Raw genomic sequence first — 14,241 nt, forward strand, 5'->3', positions numbered from 1 at the left:
TGTGAATCTCGTCTTCATGAGCCACAACTCAGCAGGAGTTTCTCACTTCTTCCGCTCGAAAACGGAAAAAACAAACAAACACACAAAAAAAAAACAAAAACAACAAAAAAACGGTAAATGCGCGGCAGAAGCTAACGGCTACGAAGACAGAGCAGTGACACACTGGTAAGTCAAAAATGAATATAACTAGAAGAAAGAGGACTGGGGAAAGGGGGTGGGGGGGTTCGGCTTTATGAGAAAAATGTACTCGGTTGGGAAAAGTGTGTGTGTGTGGGGGGGGGGCAAGAAAGTTTCTTCTGCTGTTTTCTTATAATATTTAGACAATTTGTCTTTGCTGAACTTTTGGACTTTTTCTGGTCAATATCACGTTGATGTTTTCTACCCCCCCAAAAAAATGTTTTTCTGTGAGAATTTTTTTTTCGTGACATTTTTCTTGTAGAATTTTTTTCTTGATACTTCTTGCAATATATATATTTTTTGTCTACTCGTGCAATTTTTCCTCGAAACATAAACCCCCCCAAATTTTATTCCTGGTTCTTATGACAAAATGTTCTTAATATTATAATATTAATATTTTTTTTTTACTTCAAAAGATCAGAAGATATTTTTTTTGTGGGGTTTTTTCCCCTGCGATGTGAAAACAAAATTCTCAAGTTAAAAAGATTTCTGCCTTTTTCTTCAACTTGACTTTTTTAGGACTTTCGCCCCCCTCTCCCCCCCGGAAACTTAACCACTGCATGGTCTATATTTTTTTTTTACGATTGTTGTGCCTTTTCAACATTTCTTTTCGAGTAAAATGCGTTTGTGGAAACCAAGACGGGCCCGACCGACTTCAAATAAGTTCTGCGAGTGTTGTGGTGCGCCGCTTGCAGCCACTGCCTGTCCAGCTATAAATACCTTTACAAATATACACTTTCATATTTTCATAGACTTCAAACATTTTGCCGACGACAGTGTCTTTTTTTTTTTTTTTTTCAGTTTAGGATGCTAGATGACAATGGAACGCCTCTTTGTTTCGATTTCCACGATTTCGTCCGTCTTCAGGGAACTCGTGAGTGAGGCCGACTCGTTGGAGGAACTGGAAGAACGTCGAGTCCGACCTTTGGAAGATTTCCCCAATCCGGGAGCTTCCATCTTTGTAGGCACAGAATGGTTACCCCGCCTCCATTTCCCATTTTTTTCCCCCCGTAACAAAAGACTGGCCGTGTAGAAAAATAAACTTTGTGGTTAAAAAAAAAAAAATCCTTCAAAGTTTCCCCGAGCCCAGCGAAAGGGTTTTTTTTTGCATCCTACCGGGTGCACTCGGTGAAGTGAGGTGATTATCGGGAGGGGTCGGGGGAGGCGGGCCGCCCCCACCTGAGGTTTTATGCGTGAACGGGGGCCTTGGCGGCGGGGGGCAGCTGCTTGGGAAGACAGGGCTCATCGGGCGGGGCGTCGTGGGCGAACACCGAGTCGTCGCCCGAAGAGCACGTGCTGGTGGAGTCCTGGCACGTGGGCGAGTACTGCTCCAGTGGAACCGACAGGTCCAGGTACTCCTGTGAGGGGGAAGGGGGGGGGGGCACACACACACGACATCAGTACACTTTTTGCTAACATTTGGAGGACAATCGAATATATCGATGCACATTTTGAATGGGAACTCATCGTTCATTGACAAAGCAGTTTTATCGTCATTGCAAAAGATACGCCGTGTGTGTGTGTGTGTGTGTGTGTGTGTGTGTGTTGGACTAACATCGGTGGACGTCATGGACAAAACGCGGTCGTGATCTTCCACCAGCTGTCGGAAGGTGGGCCTCTGCGACGGCACGGCGTGCCAGCACTCGCGCATGATCATGTACCTGAAAGACACACGTTAGCGGATTAGCTTAGCACTTCCAATACAATCCAATTGACACACGTTAGCGAATTAGCTTAGCGCTTCCAATACAATCCAATTGACACACGTTAGCGAATTAGCTTAGCGCTTCCAATACAATCCAATTGACACACGTTAGCGAATTAGCTTAGTGCTTCCAATACAATCCAATTGACGCACGTTAGCGTATTAGCTTAGCGCTTCCAATACAAGCCAATCGATATCGCGCCTGCACAACAGCTGCAAAGTCAAAGTAAAAGAATAAACGCAACCGCCGACGAACAGTCGTTCAACCGTCAAAACGTTCCCCTCGTCGGCTTTGTTCCTTGAAGCCGTTCTGGATGAGAATCCGAGTGTCCTTTCGCCAGTGGATCGGAGACGTCATGCTCGAAACGCAGACACGTCGGCTACAGGCTAAGTTACAAAGTCAACAAGAAGCCATCGCGTGCGTTGATGAAAAACAAAAACAAAGATGGCTTCACTTGTGTCCCACGTCAATCCGCTTCAATTCCAAGCGGCGGCTTTCAGTTGCGCTCGTTCTCGCGTGTGACATTTGGACAACCGGCGCTCCCAACGCGTCTGAACGGATGAGGACAAGTAACTTTGATGTTGTAATCTGGACTTGTACCGATTGGACTTTTTGCGGTAACATTCGTACCCCCCCCCCCCCCCCCGTTTTGAGCGACTCACAGCTCGTGCGTGCAGTTGGCAGGTTTGTCCATGCGATGTCCCTCCTTGAGCAGTTTGAAGAGTTCCTCCACGGGGATGCCCGGATACGGTGACCCCCCCAGGGTGAAGATCTCCCACAGCAACACCCCGTAGGACCACCTGATATCATGAAGAAACCACAACTTTGCTTTCTTTTCATTTCCAGAGAAAACGTTTCTTGTCGGGCATCGCGTCGCATTTCAACTTTTCGTCGTTTTCCGGATCCGACCACTTTTTTGGAGTCGAGCCCACGACGCTCTTATTTTTCAAACTTATCCTAGCCACCGGCGGCCGGGTTCAACGACCGTACTCGAGTATTCCGCAAAGCCCGTCTGGCCGGCTGATCCGCTTTGTAAATGCGGACCTGCTGGAAAAACACGTCGGCGGGCGGCCGGGCGGGATTCTTTCCCAGTGTGCCGGAATCTCACACACACACATCGGCCGTTGCCTTTGCTGTAGCCATTAAATAAACATTTTTAACAGGAGAACTTTTCTCTTGTACCTTAAGGACCCCCCCCCCCGCGCCTTTGTGACCCCTGACCTATGCGAGGCGCTTAAGAGGAGCCCCTGGTGGGAAAAGACCCTCGGGGGGGGAAAGTTGTGTGCGGAACGAGCGCTCCCGCCCTCTTATCTCTCGCTCGGTGGATTTCCGCAGTTAAAACACGACTAAGACGGGCGAGGGAACGCGGCGCTCGGCTCCCTCTGATGTCGTGTCGGGAGATTACGGAACAGGCAGAACAAACGCGCTCAGGAATGCGCCGCCGCCGCCGAAACGGGAGGAGATTCTCGTCAGCGAGTTGTCCGATTCGCGCGGGGAAGCTGAGCCCCCCAGGCTAACGGGCCGAGGCGGGGGGGGATGGTTCAACGAGGGCGGGACGGCCGTTGCGTCACGCTCGATGGCGGCCGGCGGGTTGGGAAGGCAAACTCACACGTCGCTCTGGTGAGTGTAGACCCGGTCGAAAAGAGCCTCCGGTGCCATCCACTTGACGGGGAGACGACCCTGAGGGACACCACAAAAACACCAAAAGTCAACACGAGCAACGCAGTTGCAAAAACAAGCCACGTGTGTAGAATGTGCGATTTTTTTCTCTCTCATGGTGTGAAATAGACGACAAGCACTCGCACATTGGTGGTCTTTTTGTAGTAGTCGAGATTGTGCACGTCTCTGGCCAGCCCGAAGTCGGCGATCTTCATGACGTTGTCCTCCGTCACCAGCACGTTCCTGGCCGCCAAGTCTCGATGGATGCACTGCGACGGCAATGAAGGCGCAAGATGAGGCAGTCCGATGACGGCCAACTCGTATGAGATTACAATTTCACATTCGGATCGCTGATAAGTCAAAAATGACAAAATAGGCCCGCATCTTTTTCACGGGACAGTGACGAGATTGACGTTTGACTTTTGATTCTTTTCTTGTCGCTTTGGCCATTTTGACGAGCATTATTTGTTTCCCCCCCCACTCTGCTTCTGTGCTTATTTAAATGAGGAATGTAAAAAGCATGGGACTGACCATCGTGCCTTGAGGAACTCCCAATTTCATACAGTTGATTTTTTTGGAACTTTTTCTTGAACCAGAGATTTTGTTGTCATACTCGAGGCGATTAGCCTTTTGAACATTTTCTGTCATCAGATGACAACTTTTTTTAAATCGCAACACGACTTCTCAAAACATGACCTTTCGGAGGACCTGGCAATTTTTTTTTTTCGGTATCATGACTTTTGTCGCCTCTGCGGCCTATTTAAAATGAAAAAGGCACGGGACCTAAGGACGCGCCCTGCGGAACGCGCGCTAACTGCCGCGTACGTTTGACAATTTTTTTTCCGGCAACCCGTTGGTACACGAATCCGCACGGCCCTGACCTTCTGCGAGGCGAGGTACTCCATGCCTCGGGCCACCTGGTAGGCGCAGGACACCAAGTCTTTGAAAGTCAGCTGCTCGTCTGGGATTTTGCAGGTGTCGAAGGAGTAGTCCATGCCGGGCGGCCGACGCGCCCTCAGGTACTCCCTCAGGTTGCCTTTGGAGGCGTACTCCACCAGAACGTAGAGCGGACCTGCGGCGGAGCGCGGTCACTTTTGGCTAACGGGCGCGCTCGAGGACATTGGCGACGGGCGGGGGGGGGGCCTCACCGTCCTGCGTGCAGGCTCCCAGCAGGTTGATGATGTTTTTGTGCTTTCCGATCATCTTCATCATCTCCATCTCGGACACGAGGTCGGACAAGTCTTTGTCGGTGGCGTCATCTGAGGCGAAAGGGGAGGCGTCGGAGGGGCCTTGTGGCGGCTCGGCGACGGCTCGGCGACGGCTCGGCGATGGCTCGGCGATGGCTCGGCGACGGCTCACCTTTCAGCATTTTGGCGGCGACCGTCAGCGGCTTGTTGGGCTTCTCCTTGTCGACGCCGATGGCCTCGGCCATCACCACCTGGCCGAAGCAGCCCTCTCCCAGAGGCTTCCCCAGGGTCAGCCTGGAAAAGCGGCAAGAGAAGGACTTTGAGCGGCCCGAAGGCCAGCGCGTGCGAGATGCCAAAAAAAAGGGCCACGTGGCGCCGGTCCGCACCGCGCTCTGGAAAACTCCCACTTGGGGTCGGCGGGCAGCTCCAGCTCCGACACGTTGGCCAGCGTGGGCCCGTCGCCGGACGACAGCCGGGCGATCCTCACCAGCGGCGTGTTGGAGTTCATGGACGAGTTGGAATCCAAGGACACCTGCTTGAGTGCCCAACACAAAGCAGACCAGACCGTTATCGTCGCCGAAAGGCCCCAGACCCCGCGGGGGGCCAAATGACAAGTTTTTCAACCAAAGCTTTGGTCCGCGTTTCGAGCGACCTTCGAGGCAGAAGCGACAGACTGACCTTTGAGTAAGACCAAACCAAGAAACGGGAAAAAAAAAATGAAACAACCGCGGCAACGATCAAGCGACCGCTAATAAGCTAATAAGCGAGCGGGAGAAAGACACGCCTTTGGTGCAGACGCGTCGGGTCCTCCATTACGTCAAACCATTCGGGAATCGGATCGGAACCCGACGGGCGACGACGACGACCTGTACAGATGGAAGCGGGAAACAACAAACGGCGTCTTTGGCGTCGCCAATTTGCTAATTCTCATCCGAGGACGTCGCCGCAGAGCAAAAAAAAAAAAAAAAAAACGTCCGGGTCCAAATTTGCTTGGCCTGAAAAGTAATATGCGCTGGCAAATGCCAGGAGCTTTGCGGGAGATTGAGTCGCTTATGAAAAAAAACACAAGGAGAGAATGGAGCGGGCAGATTAGCGGGGCCCCAAAAGCGAGCAAAGATTACACAAGAATGCAATAAAATCTTTGCCTTAGAAGAGAGCGGACGGACCACTTTTCAATGTTGCGGCCGCAACGGGAACTTGAAATGTCTCACTCGGATTTTCCAAACACCCCCCCACCCCCCCGCATAAATAAATAAATAAATAAAAAGCATGTTCAGGTGATTCCATGAGGGACCAACAAAGAGCAAAGCGGACGGACTCGCGTCAGCGAATAGCTAACAGACCGAGCATCGGCCTGGGGGGGTGGGGTGTTCGAATCTCGTATCTACTTTCTGTTACCTGTCTCTTGAGGGGGAACTTGGAGAGTTTCTGCACGGGCGGCTCGGGCAGCGTCTTCTGCGCGCTCATGCGCATGCGGCACAGGACAACGATGACCACGGCCAGGATGAAGAGCACGCAGCCCGTCACGTAGATCAGGATGTCGGCGTAGTAGTCCTCCTTCTCCGGGCTCGCTGCTTTGGGGTCAACAACGGGGGACGATGGGGGCACGTGCCGGGCCACCCGTGGAATTAACCCCGCCACAAAAAAAACAAAACAAAAAAAAAAAAAAGATGAACAATTTTTAATGCAAAAACTCATATTTGCATCATTTCATGTGGAAAAAAATACAAATAAAAATTATTGTCATGTTCTTTCCATGTTGGCCAGTCCTGTTGTTGCGAGTTGGCTTGGATCTAAGCGCGACACGGTCAAGCTAATGTGACGCGTAACACCTCGTAGCCACCGGTGGTAGCGCCGTAGCACGAGCGACGTAGCGCTAGCGCCGTAGCACGAGCGACGTAGCGCTAGCGCAGTAGCGCTAGCGCTGCTCGCGTGAATGTAAGCAGCCTTCACGTGGTGGTTTCAATAAAAAGGGTCCAAACATGGAAAAAAAAAAACCATTTTGGGTTGTCATTAGAAATGAGCCGCTGAGAACGTTAAGTTAGGCGCAGCGAAAAGGCCCATCATTTGGATGAGCCACCCGATTGCCGATTCCGGGTTTGCTTTCCTGCTGTTTTGGTAGCTGCTTATTTGTTTGACACTGCAAATTGAAAAAAAAACAAAAAAGGGGGAAGCGTTTCAAGCCCAGCTGGGCATTCGCTGAAGATTACAAACTGACAAATGCTCTTCGATCCTGATTTTTATGCCTACGGAAGCAATGACGGTTCCGTGGGTTCGTTTTCTAACGTTAGCCGACCGTCGTCCTCAGCGGCTCAAACGAATATCGCAGACTGTCCTGCTCGGACGGCGGATGGAGTTAGAGCGACGGTAGCGGCGATCGGCGGTGGCGGCGGGTGTACCTGGAAGCACCGTGAGCCAAGCAGTGTGGTGAGAAAAGCCGATAGAGTTCCCCGCCAGGCAAGTGTACTCGCCGGCGTCCTCGAAAGACACGTTGGACACCAGGAGCACCTCCAGTTCGTTGTCCGTGGTGTTAATACCCGCCGTCTGAGGGAAGGAAGGAAGGAAGGAAGGTAGAAAGGTAGGAAGGAAGGTAGAAAGGAAGGAAGGAAGGTAGAAAGGAAGGAAGGAAGCAAGGAAGGTAGAAAGGAAGCAAGGAAGGTAGAAAGGAAGGAAGGAAGCAAGGAAGGTAGAAAGGAAGGAAGGAAGGTAGAAAGCAAGGAAGGTAGAAAGGAAGGAAGGAAGCAAGGAAGGTAGAAAGGAAGGAAGGAAGCAAGGAAGGTAGAAAGGAAGGAAGGAAGCAAGGAAGGTAGAAAGGAAGGAAGGAAGCAAGGAAGGTAGAAAGGAAGGAAGGAAGGTAGAAAGTAAGGAAGGTAGGAATGTAGAAAGGAAGGAAGGAAGGAAGGTAGAAAGGTAGAAAGGAAGGTAGGAAGGAAGGAAGGAAGGAAGAAAGGAAGGTAGAAAGGAAGGAAGGAAGCAAGGAAGGTAGAAAGGAAGGAAGGAAGGTAGAAAGCAAGGAAGGTAGAAAGGAAGGAAGGAAGCAAGGAAGGTAGAAAGGAAGGAAGGAAGCAAGGAAGGTAGAAAGGAAGGAAGGAAGCAAGGAAGGTAGAAAGGAAGGAAGGAAGGTAGAAAGTAAGGAAGGTAGGAATGTAGAAAGGAAGGAAGGAAGGAAGGTAGAAAGGTAGAAAGGAAGGTAGGAAGGAAGGAAGGAAGGAAGAAAGGAAGGTAGAAAGGAAGGAAGGAAGCAAGGAAGGTAGAAAGGAAGGAAGGAAGGTAGAAAGCAAGGAAGGTAGAAAGGAAGGAAGGAAGCAAGGAAGGTAGAAAGGAAGGAAGGAAGCAAGGAAGGTAGAAAGGAAGGAAGGAAGCAAGGAAGGTAGAAAGGAAGGAAGGAAGGAAGGAAGGTAGAAAGTAAGGAAGGTAGGAATGTAGAAAGGAAGGAAGGAAGGAAGGTAGAAAGGTAGAAAGGAAGGTAGAAAGGAAGGAAGGAAGCAAAGAAGGTAGAAAGGAAGGAAGGAAGCAAGGAAGGTAGAAAGGAAGGAAGGAAGCAAGGAAGGTAGAAAGGAAGGAAGGAAGCAAGGAAGGTAGAAAGGAAGGAAGGAAGGAAGGAAGGTAGAAAGTAAGGAAGGTAGGAATGTAGAAAGGAAGGAAGGAAGGAAGGTAGAAAGGTAGAAAGGAAGGTAGGAAGGAAGGAAGGAAGGAAGAAAGGAAGGTAGAAAGGAAGGAAGGAAGCAAGGAAGGTAGAAAGGAAGGAAGGAAGGTAGAAAGCAAGGAAGGTAGAAAGGAAGGAAGGAAGCAAGGAAGGTAGAAAGGAAGGAAGGAAGCAAGGAAGGTAGAAAGGAAGGAAGGAAGCAAGGAAGGTAGAAAGGAAGGAAGGAAGGAAGGAAGGAAGGTAGAAAGTAAGGAAGGTAGGAATGTAGAAAGGAAGGAAGGAAGGTAGAAAGGAAGGAAGGTAGAAAGGTAGAAAGGAAGGTAGGAAGGAAGGAAGGAAGGAAGAAAGGGCGGGATCACCGTCAAGAAACCACCAAACACCTTCAAGTACAACCAAGGAAAAATGCCAAGATGGCACACGAGAAGACACCCAAAGCAAAAGCGTCACCACCACGACACACAATCGTTCAGCAAATGGTCGAGGGGAATTTTTTTTTTCCCAGGTCATTTTGATCAAAATATTTCAACACAACCTCAACGAAGCTGAAAGTTAAAAAAAAAAAAAAGAAAAAAAAAAGTGCGATCTTTGCGGCTGCGATGGCTGAAGCCACCCCAGCAGCGGCGGCGGCAGATGAAACCACAGCGAGCGCCCCCAAGAGACCAAAAAGCAGAAGACACCCAGATGCCAGCGGAAGATTAAAAAAAAAAAATTTTTTTTTTTTCTTTTCCGTTACCTGTTGGCCGTATTTTGAGCCAGAAGGCGTTTTGCGACCTGCCTACAAAGTTAGTGGCGCGGCACCAGTACTTGCCGGCGTCTCGCTCTGTCACGTTGGACAGTTTGAGCGTGTGCCGGGCCTCGGAGCGCCAGCTCACTACACTCTGCAAACAATGGGGGGGGGGGAAACGTGGAAAACGGGCGTGTCAAATCATCAGGGAAGCATCAGCGCAATGATTTGGATGCTTTGTCCGGTAAGCCCGCATGCGGGTGACAGGGCGTCGGCGGGGCGTCGGCGTCCATCCATACGGAACAATTGGGAAGCCCACCGATGAACATTTTCAAAGCCAAGTGGAAATCCTTTTTTTGTTTTTTTAACGGCCATTTGGAGCAGCGTCAAGACTTTGAAGAGCGATTCCATCAAAGCGAAGACATTGAAAACGTTTCAAGGCTGCTTAAAAGACGAGCCAATTGAAGACCTTCAGCTCCATGTTGCCGTGGTCGTCGTCGTTTTCAATCAAATGTTGGACTTGAATGCGCACGCTTGTGGAACAGGAAACGCAACAACAAAGATTAGACCAAAAAAAAATAAAATAAAAAGACGCATGGCGATACAAATCGAGAATGAATCTTGACAGATGAGCAGCGAGTGTGTGGGGGGGGGGCAACATTGTGTGTGTTTAATGCTTTCGGGCGCGTCGCTATTTGCTATTTGATTTTTTTTTTTCATGAAGCCTCCGCCCCCCCCCCTTTTCACCCGCCGCCCACTTAACTATACGCTACATGCCACACACGACATGATGGCTCAATGAACGCACACACACACACGCACAAATACACATGCGGGGACGCGCAGAACTGGGAAAATACTGTTTCGATTATGCGGCGGTCCAAAATAGAGCGCCGAGTCGCGGTTTTGGGCTGACAGCCTCGCCCGCCCGCCCGCCTTTCTCCTCCTCGCCATCTTTTCTTCCTTTTGCGAGCTCTCGTGATACGGCGACAGATGACCCATCTGCAGCGCATGTGGACAGGGCTGTGTGAATTGAAAAAGGAACGCAACCGAACACGGCCGCAAGCCAAGCTCGACTAACTTGGGAAGTGCCACCAAGATTGAAACCAATTGGGGGGGGGGGGGGGGGGAGATGGGTGGGGGGGGGGTGAATGGAAACAGAATTCGGGGAGTTCCTTTGACGTGCCTGCGAATGTAAATGACAAACAGTATTGTATTCCGTACGCCCCGTGCGAAGTCAGTTAGACTGCGCGACACGAAATTTGGTGGGCATGTCTGGCGCGAGCAAACATCCCAAAAAGTCTGAAGCGGTCAAAAAGAGCCATTTTGGCTCAGTTATAGCCTCTTCAAAAACAAAAAAAATCAGCAAATCGGCCTTCGAAGCCTGTTAAAAACTTGCTAGCAATGTTGATCATGTGTGGACCCACAAAAAAACCCCAAAACCTCTCAAAAAGCCGCGCCACGGAAGGCACGCAGAGTCCGCCAGTTTGCTCGGAAGCAGCATTTCTGCACTTTTTACAATTACAAGTTTGACTTTGCAACATGAAACCCCTGGCAGGCCTGTCCGTCACAAAGAGACCCACAAAAAAAAAAAAAAAAAAAAAAAAAAAAAAAAAACTCAAAAAGGCACGCAGAGTCCGCCAGTTTGCTCGGAAGCAGCATTTCTGCACTTTTTACAATTACAAGTTTGACTTAGCAACATGAAACCTGGCAGGCCTGTCCGTCACAAAGAGACCCACAAAAAAAAAAGAAAAAAAAGTCTCAAGAAGCCACGCCTGAAAAGATGCAGTCAAGTCTGCCATTTGGGTCTGAAGCAGCCGATTATGCAAGGACGGCAGATCTCACGTCGAGCCAAAATGAGTCCAATTGGTATTTGCCCAAGCATTTGCGGTACAAACGACTTTGATTTATTCCCTTGTTGGTTCATTAGCGCGCCGAGATGAAAGCCGCGTCAATCTTTGGAAAAACAAAGTCCTCGCTGGTTGTTTTTGGTCTCCATCCTCCTCCTCTGTCACACTTGAGTCTGTGCTGACTCTGCCCTTCCTCACTCCGCTCATTTTTTCCAAGGCTTTTTTGGGGTTGCCTCCTCCTCCTCCTGCTTACCGCTGCCGAAAAAAAAAAAAGAAAACCACGCGACGCAGGACATCTGACGGCAGAGGCGGTTAGCAGAGACCGCCTCTCCGCCTGCGTTGCCGCCACCGCAGCAGTTAACTTAGTCTAAACCAGATGTTTGTTTAATTCGCTCGCTCACTCGGCGGCCACCTTGAAAAAAAAAAAAAGAAAAGCGGAGGAGGCGGAACGAGAAAGTGTGGGAGAAGGAAAAGAAAAACGCCCCCCCCCAGAAGGGTTTTAGGGTGTTGTCCTCTGTGACTATTCTCGGCAAAACCTCCGAAAAAGTCAAAGCGGCCACCGGTGCAACATAAACAAGACTGGACTGAACGCTTTCAGATTGACAGCGGGCAGTTTGTTTGTTTTTGGGGGGGGGGAAAATTCAGCCCCCGCAGCCAGTTGGACTTGAAATTTGGTAGCCACGTTCATGACGGGCAGACGCAGCCTCAAGAAGTGAATAGACAGAAGAAGACGGCTATTTTGGTTTTGAAGCCGCCATTCCGCCCCAATAACAAGCCTGTATAATTTCACCGAAATAAAATCAGCCCCCCCAAAACCAGTTTGCTTTGGCAACATGAATTTTGGGAGCCACGTCTATCATTAGCAGACGTGCAAAAAAACGGTTTCAAGTCATGCCCAAAAAGTTTTTTTTTTTGGGCCTCTGTAGCATCCCAGAGAAAGTGACCCCACCCCCCCCCCCAAAAAAAATCCAGTCCTCAAAGCAAGTTTCACTTCACCGCATGAAATTTGGGAGGTATGTCTATCTTGACTTGACGTAGAAACAAAGCCTCAAAGAAGCCGTAGCTGAAAAAACAAAAAAACATTCTGGTTTGAAACGGCCATTTTGCATCAAGAGCACCTTCGAAAAATTCAGCCCCCAAAGCCAGTTTTTGTTCTGGCAACCTAAAATTTAGTCGGCACATCCGTCATGAGCGGACTTACAAAACATTTCAACAAGTCAAGCCCAAAAAGTCACAGCAAGCCTGTCGTTTTGCTTTGCAGCATCTTATAGAAATTGACCAAAAAAAATCGTAAATCCTAAAACCCGGTGTCACTTCAACACGAAATTTAGGAAGCAGGTCTATGCTCAGTGCACCTACAAAAAAATCCACAAGAAGCTTTTACATAAAAGACACAGAAGGAGAGCCATTTTGCTTTGAAGCAGCCATTTTTTTTTGGTGTGTGCGTCTCCCACAGAGCCAGTTGGTGTTCCCAACATGAACTATTCTGAGCAGAACCACAAAAAAAGTCTCAAGATGTTCGAAAAGACAACACAGAAAGTGGAGTATTTTGGTTTGACGGCAAACATTCTGTCGTCATGTCACAAAATATAAAATATCAGCCCCCAAGGCAGGTTGAAATTTGGTAGACGTGTTTATCATTTGTCGACCCACAAAAAAAATATTTTTTTTTTCACAAAAAAAAAAAAAAAAAATTCACAAAAATATTTTTTTTTCACAAAAAAATAAAATATTTTTTTCACAAAAAAATAAAATATTTTTTCCACAAAAAAATAAAATATTTTTTTCACAAAAAAATAAAAACATTTTCACAAAAAAAATTATTATTATTATTATTTTTTTGTTACAAAAATCACAATAAATGAGAACGGGGAAAACAATCAGCAAACTGTAATCTGCAAAGTATTTGTGTCGACGTCAGCAAAGTTCGACGTGAAGCGACGAGATGGGCACGCTCACCTTGAGGATTTTGACGTAGGGTCCGCCGTCGGGATCGAAGCGGCTGCCGTTGACCTCGATGTGCTTGAGCCACTGGATGTGCGGCTGGGCGTCGCTGTAGACTTTGCAGTGGAACTCCACGTCGCTGCCCACCACCACCGACTGGTTGGCCGGCAGGCCCGCCTGCAGGATGGGCCTGTGCGGGGAGCGCTCTAAAACGGCCCCCATCCGTGTTGGTTTTGCTCTATTCTTTCTTCCCCCAAATTTATTTTGGCAGACGGGCGACGTACCGAGCACATCCAGCTGGTAGGTGTGCGTGATGGTGCCGTACTTGTTATGCACCACGCACGTGTAGTTGCCGCGATCCGACGGCACGGCGCTCTCCATCACCAAAGTCCACTGCTGGTGCCGCAGCTTTGCAAAAACAAACAAGAAAGTGTCAGTGGAGTGGGGAGGGGGGGGGGGGGGTCAAAGTCCGGACTGTACATTCGTAAGAAGAACATTTCAACAATTTGGGAGTGCCGAGACACTTTAGCGTTTTGGGCATCTATTTCAGGAGCCGAAACTGTTTTTACTAATGCGCGTGGAAAAGACGCACGCGTGCGCAAAATGGCGTGCGAAGCAAAGCCGACGGCGGGCGAAGGCGCCTCGGCGCGGGTTTGGAGAACGTCTTGCGGCGTTTCAAATCTCTCCGGTGTTTTTCTTTGCGAGGCCCGCCCGCCTGCCCGGGCCGTGCCAGCTAGCGCGCGCGGCTAACGCAAAGCAGGTGTCGCACCGAAGCCGCCGGCGCAAAGCCGAGACCCCCCAGCGTGCAGGTGCGTCACAGGTCCAGAGCGAGAGGCCAGCGAGGGCGACGTTGTCGCTTTCGCGAACGTTTGACCCGGTGTGGGGGACGTGGACGTTGTTGCGCTCGACGGCCAAAGTTGAGCCGACAGATAAGCCAGCAAAATCGAAACTAGGTCAAATATTTTCAATAAGCGGCGGCGGGGTGGATGATCGGTGAGCACGTCCGCCTCACAGAGCGCCGGTCGGAGGTTCGATGCCCCGTCCTCAGACGGCTGCCCGAAGATGACTCAGCGGTTCAGAAAATGGATGGATGGAGTTTCAACCATAAAAAAAAATTTTGAAAATGCTTTATGACCATTATTTTTGTATTGTAGGGCCTTTTGTTTTTTTTTTAATAAGTTTGATCATAAAATAATCACGCATGCTGAAAATGATGTAAAAAAATAATTTGATGTGATCACATTAATTATAAGTTCATGGTTTAATCAAGTAAGACTATTGATTGTACAAACATTCTTTTAATAAGGCAATGAATACCCGTTTTCCCGGGGGAATTATTATTTTTTTG

The 14,241-nt window shown here is 49.2% G+C and overlaps 1 protein-coding gene across 10 annotated transcripts in view; it reads right to left on the bottom strand.

The window, feature by feature from the left end:
• Positions 1–913: 913 nt before the first annotated feature.
• Positions 914–14,241, bottom strand: part of fgfr3 (fibroblast growth factor receptor 3) — a 37,602-nt gene continuing 24,274 nt past the window's right edge. For 3 of the 10 annotated variants that reach the window (XM_052087037.1, XM_052087042.1, XM_052087035.1), the window contains exons 6-18: positions 13,178–13,301; positions 12,909–13,099; positions 7,129–7,273; positions 6,128–6,303; positions 5,116–5,264; positions 4,902–5,023; positions 4,691–4,801; positions 4,424–4,614; positions 3,689–3,811; positions 3,493–3,563; positions 2,546–2,683; positions 1,733–1,838; positions 914–1,535 (exon numbers count right to left, since the gene is read on the bottom strand). In XM_052087037.1, the coding sequence (XP_051942997.1) occupies positions 1,365–1,535; positions 1,733–1,838; positions 2,546–2,683; positions 3,493–3,563; positions 3,689–3,811; positions 4,424–4,614; positions 4,691–4,801; positions 4,902–5,023; positions 5,116–5,264; positions 6,128–6,303; positions 7,129–7,273; positions 12,909–13,099; positions 13,178–13,301 (1,818 nt within the window). In that variant the 3' untranslated portion in view covers positions 914–1,364. Of the gene's footprint in view, positions 1,536–1,732; positions 1,839–2,545; positions 2,684–3,492; positions 3,564–3,688; positions 3,812–4,423; positions 4,615–4,690; positions 4,802–4,901; positions 5,024–5,115; positions 5,265–6,127; positions 6,304–7,128; positions 7,274–9,108; positions 9,254–12,908; positions 13,100–13,177; positions 13,302–14,241 lie in introns of all 10 variants that reach the window. The other 7 variants (XM_052087041.1, XM_052087044.1, XM_052087039.1 and 4 more) reach the window with 4 other exon arrangements.

This window comes from Hippocampus zosterae, chromosome 14 (assembly GCF_025434085.1).
Source record: "Hippocampus zosterae strain Florida chromosome 14, ASM2543408v3, whole genome shotgun sequence".
Classification (NCBI taxonomy): domain Eukaryota; kingdom Metazoa; phylum Chordata; class Actinopteri; order Syngnathiformes; family Syngnathidae; genus Hippocampus; species Hippocampus zosterae.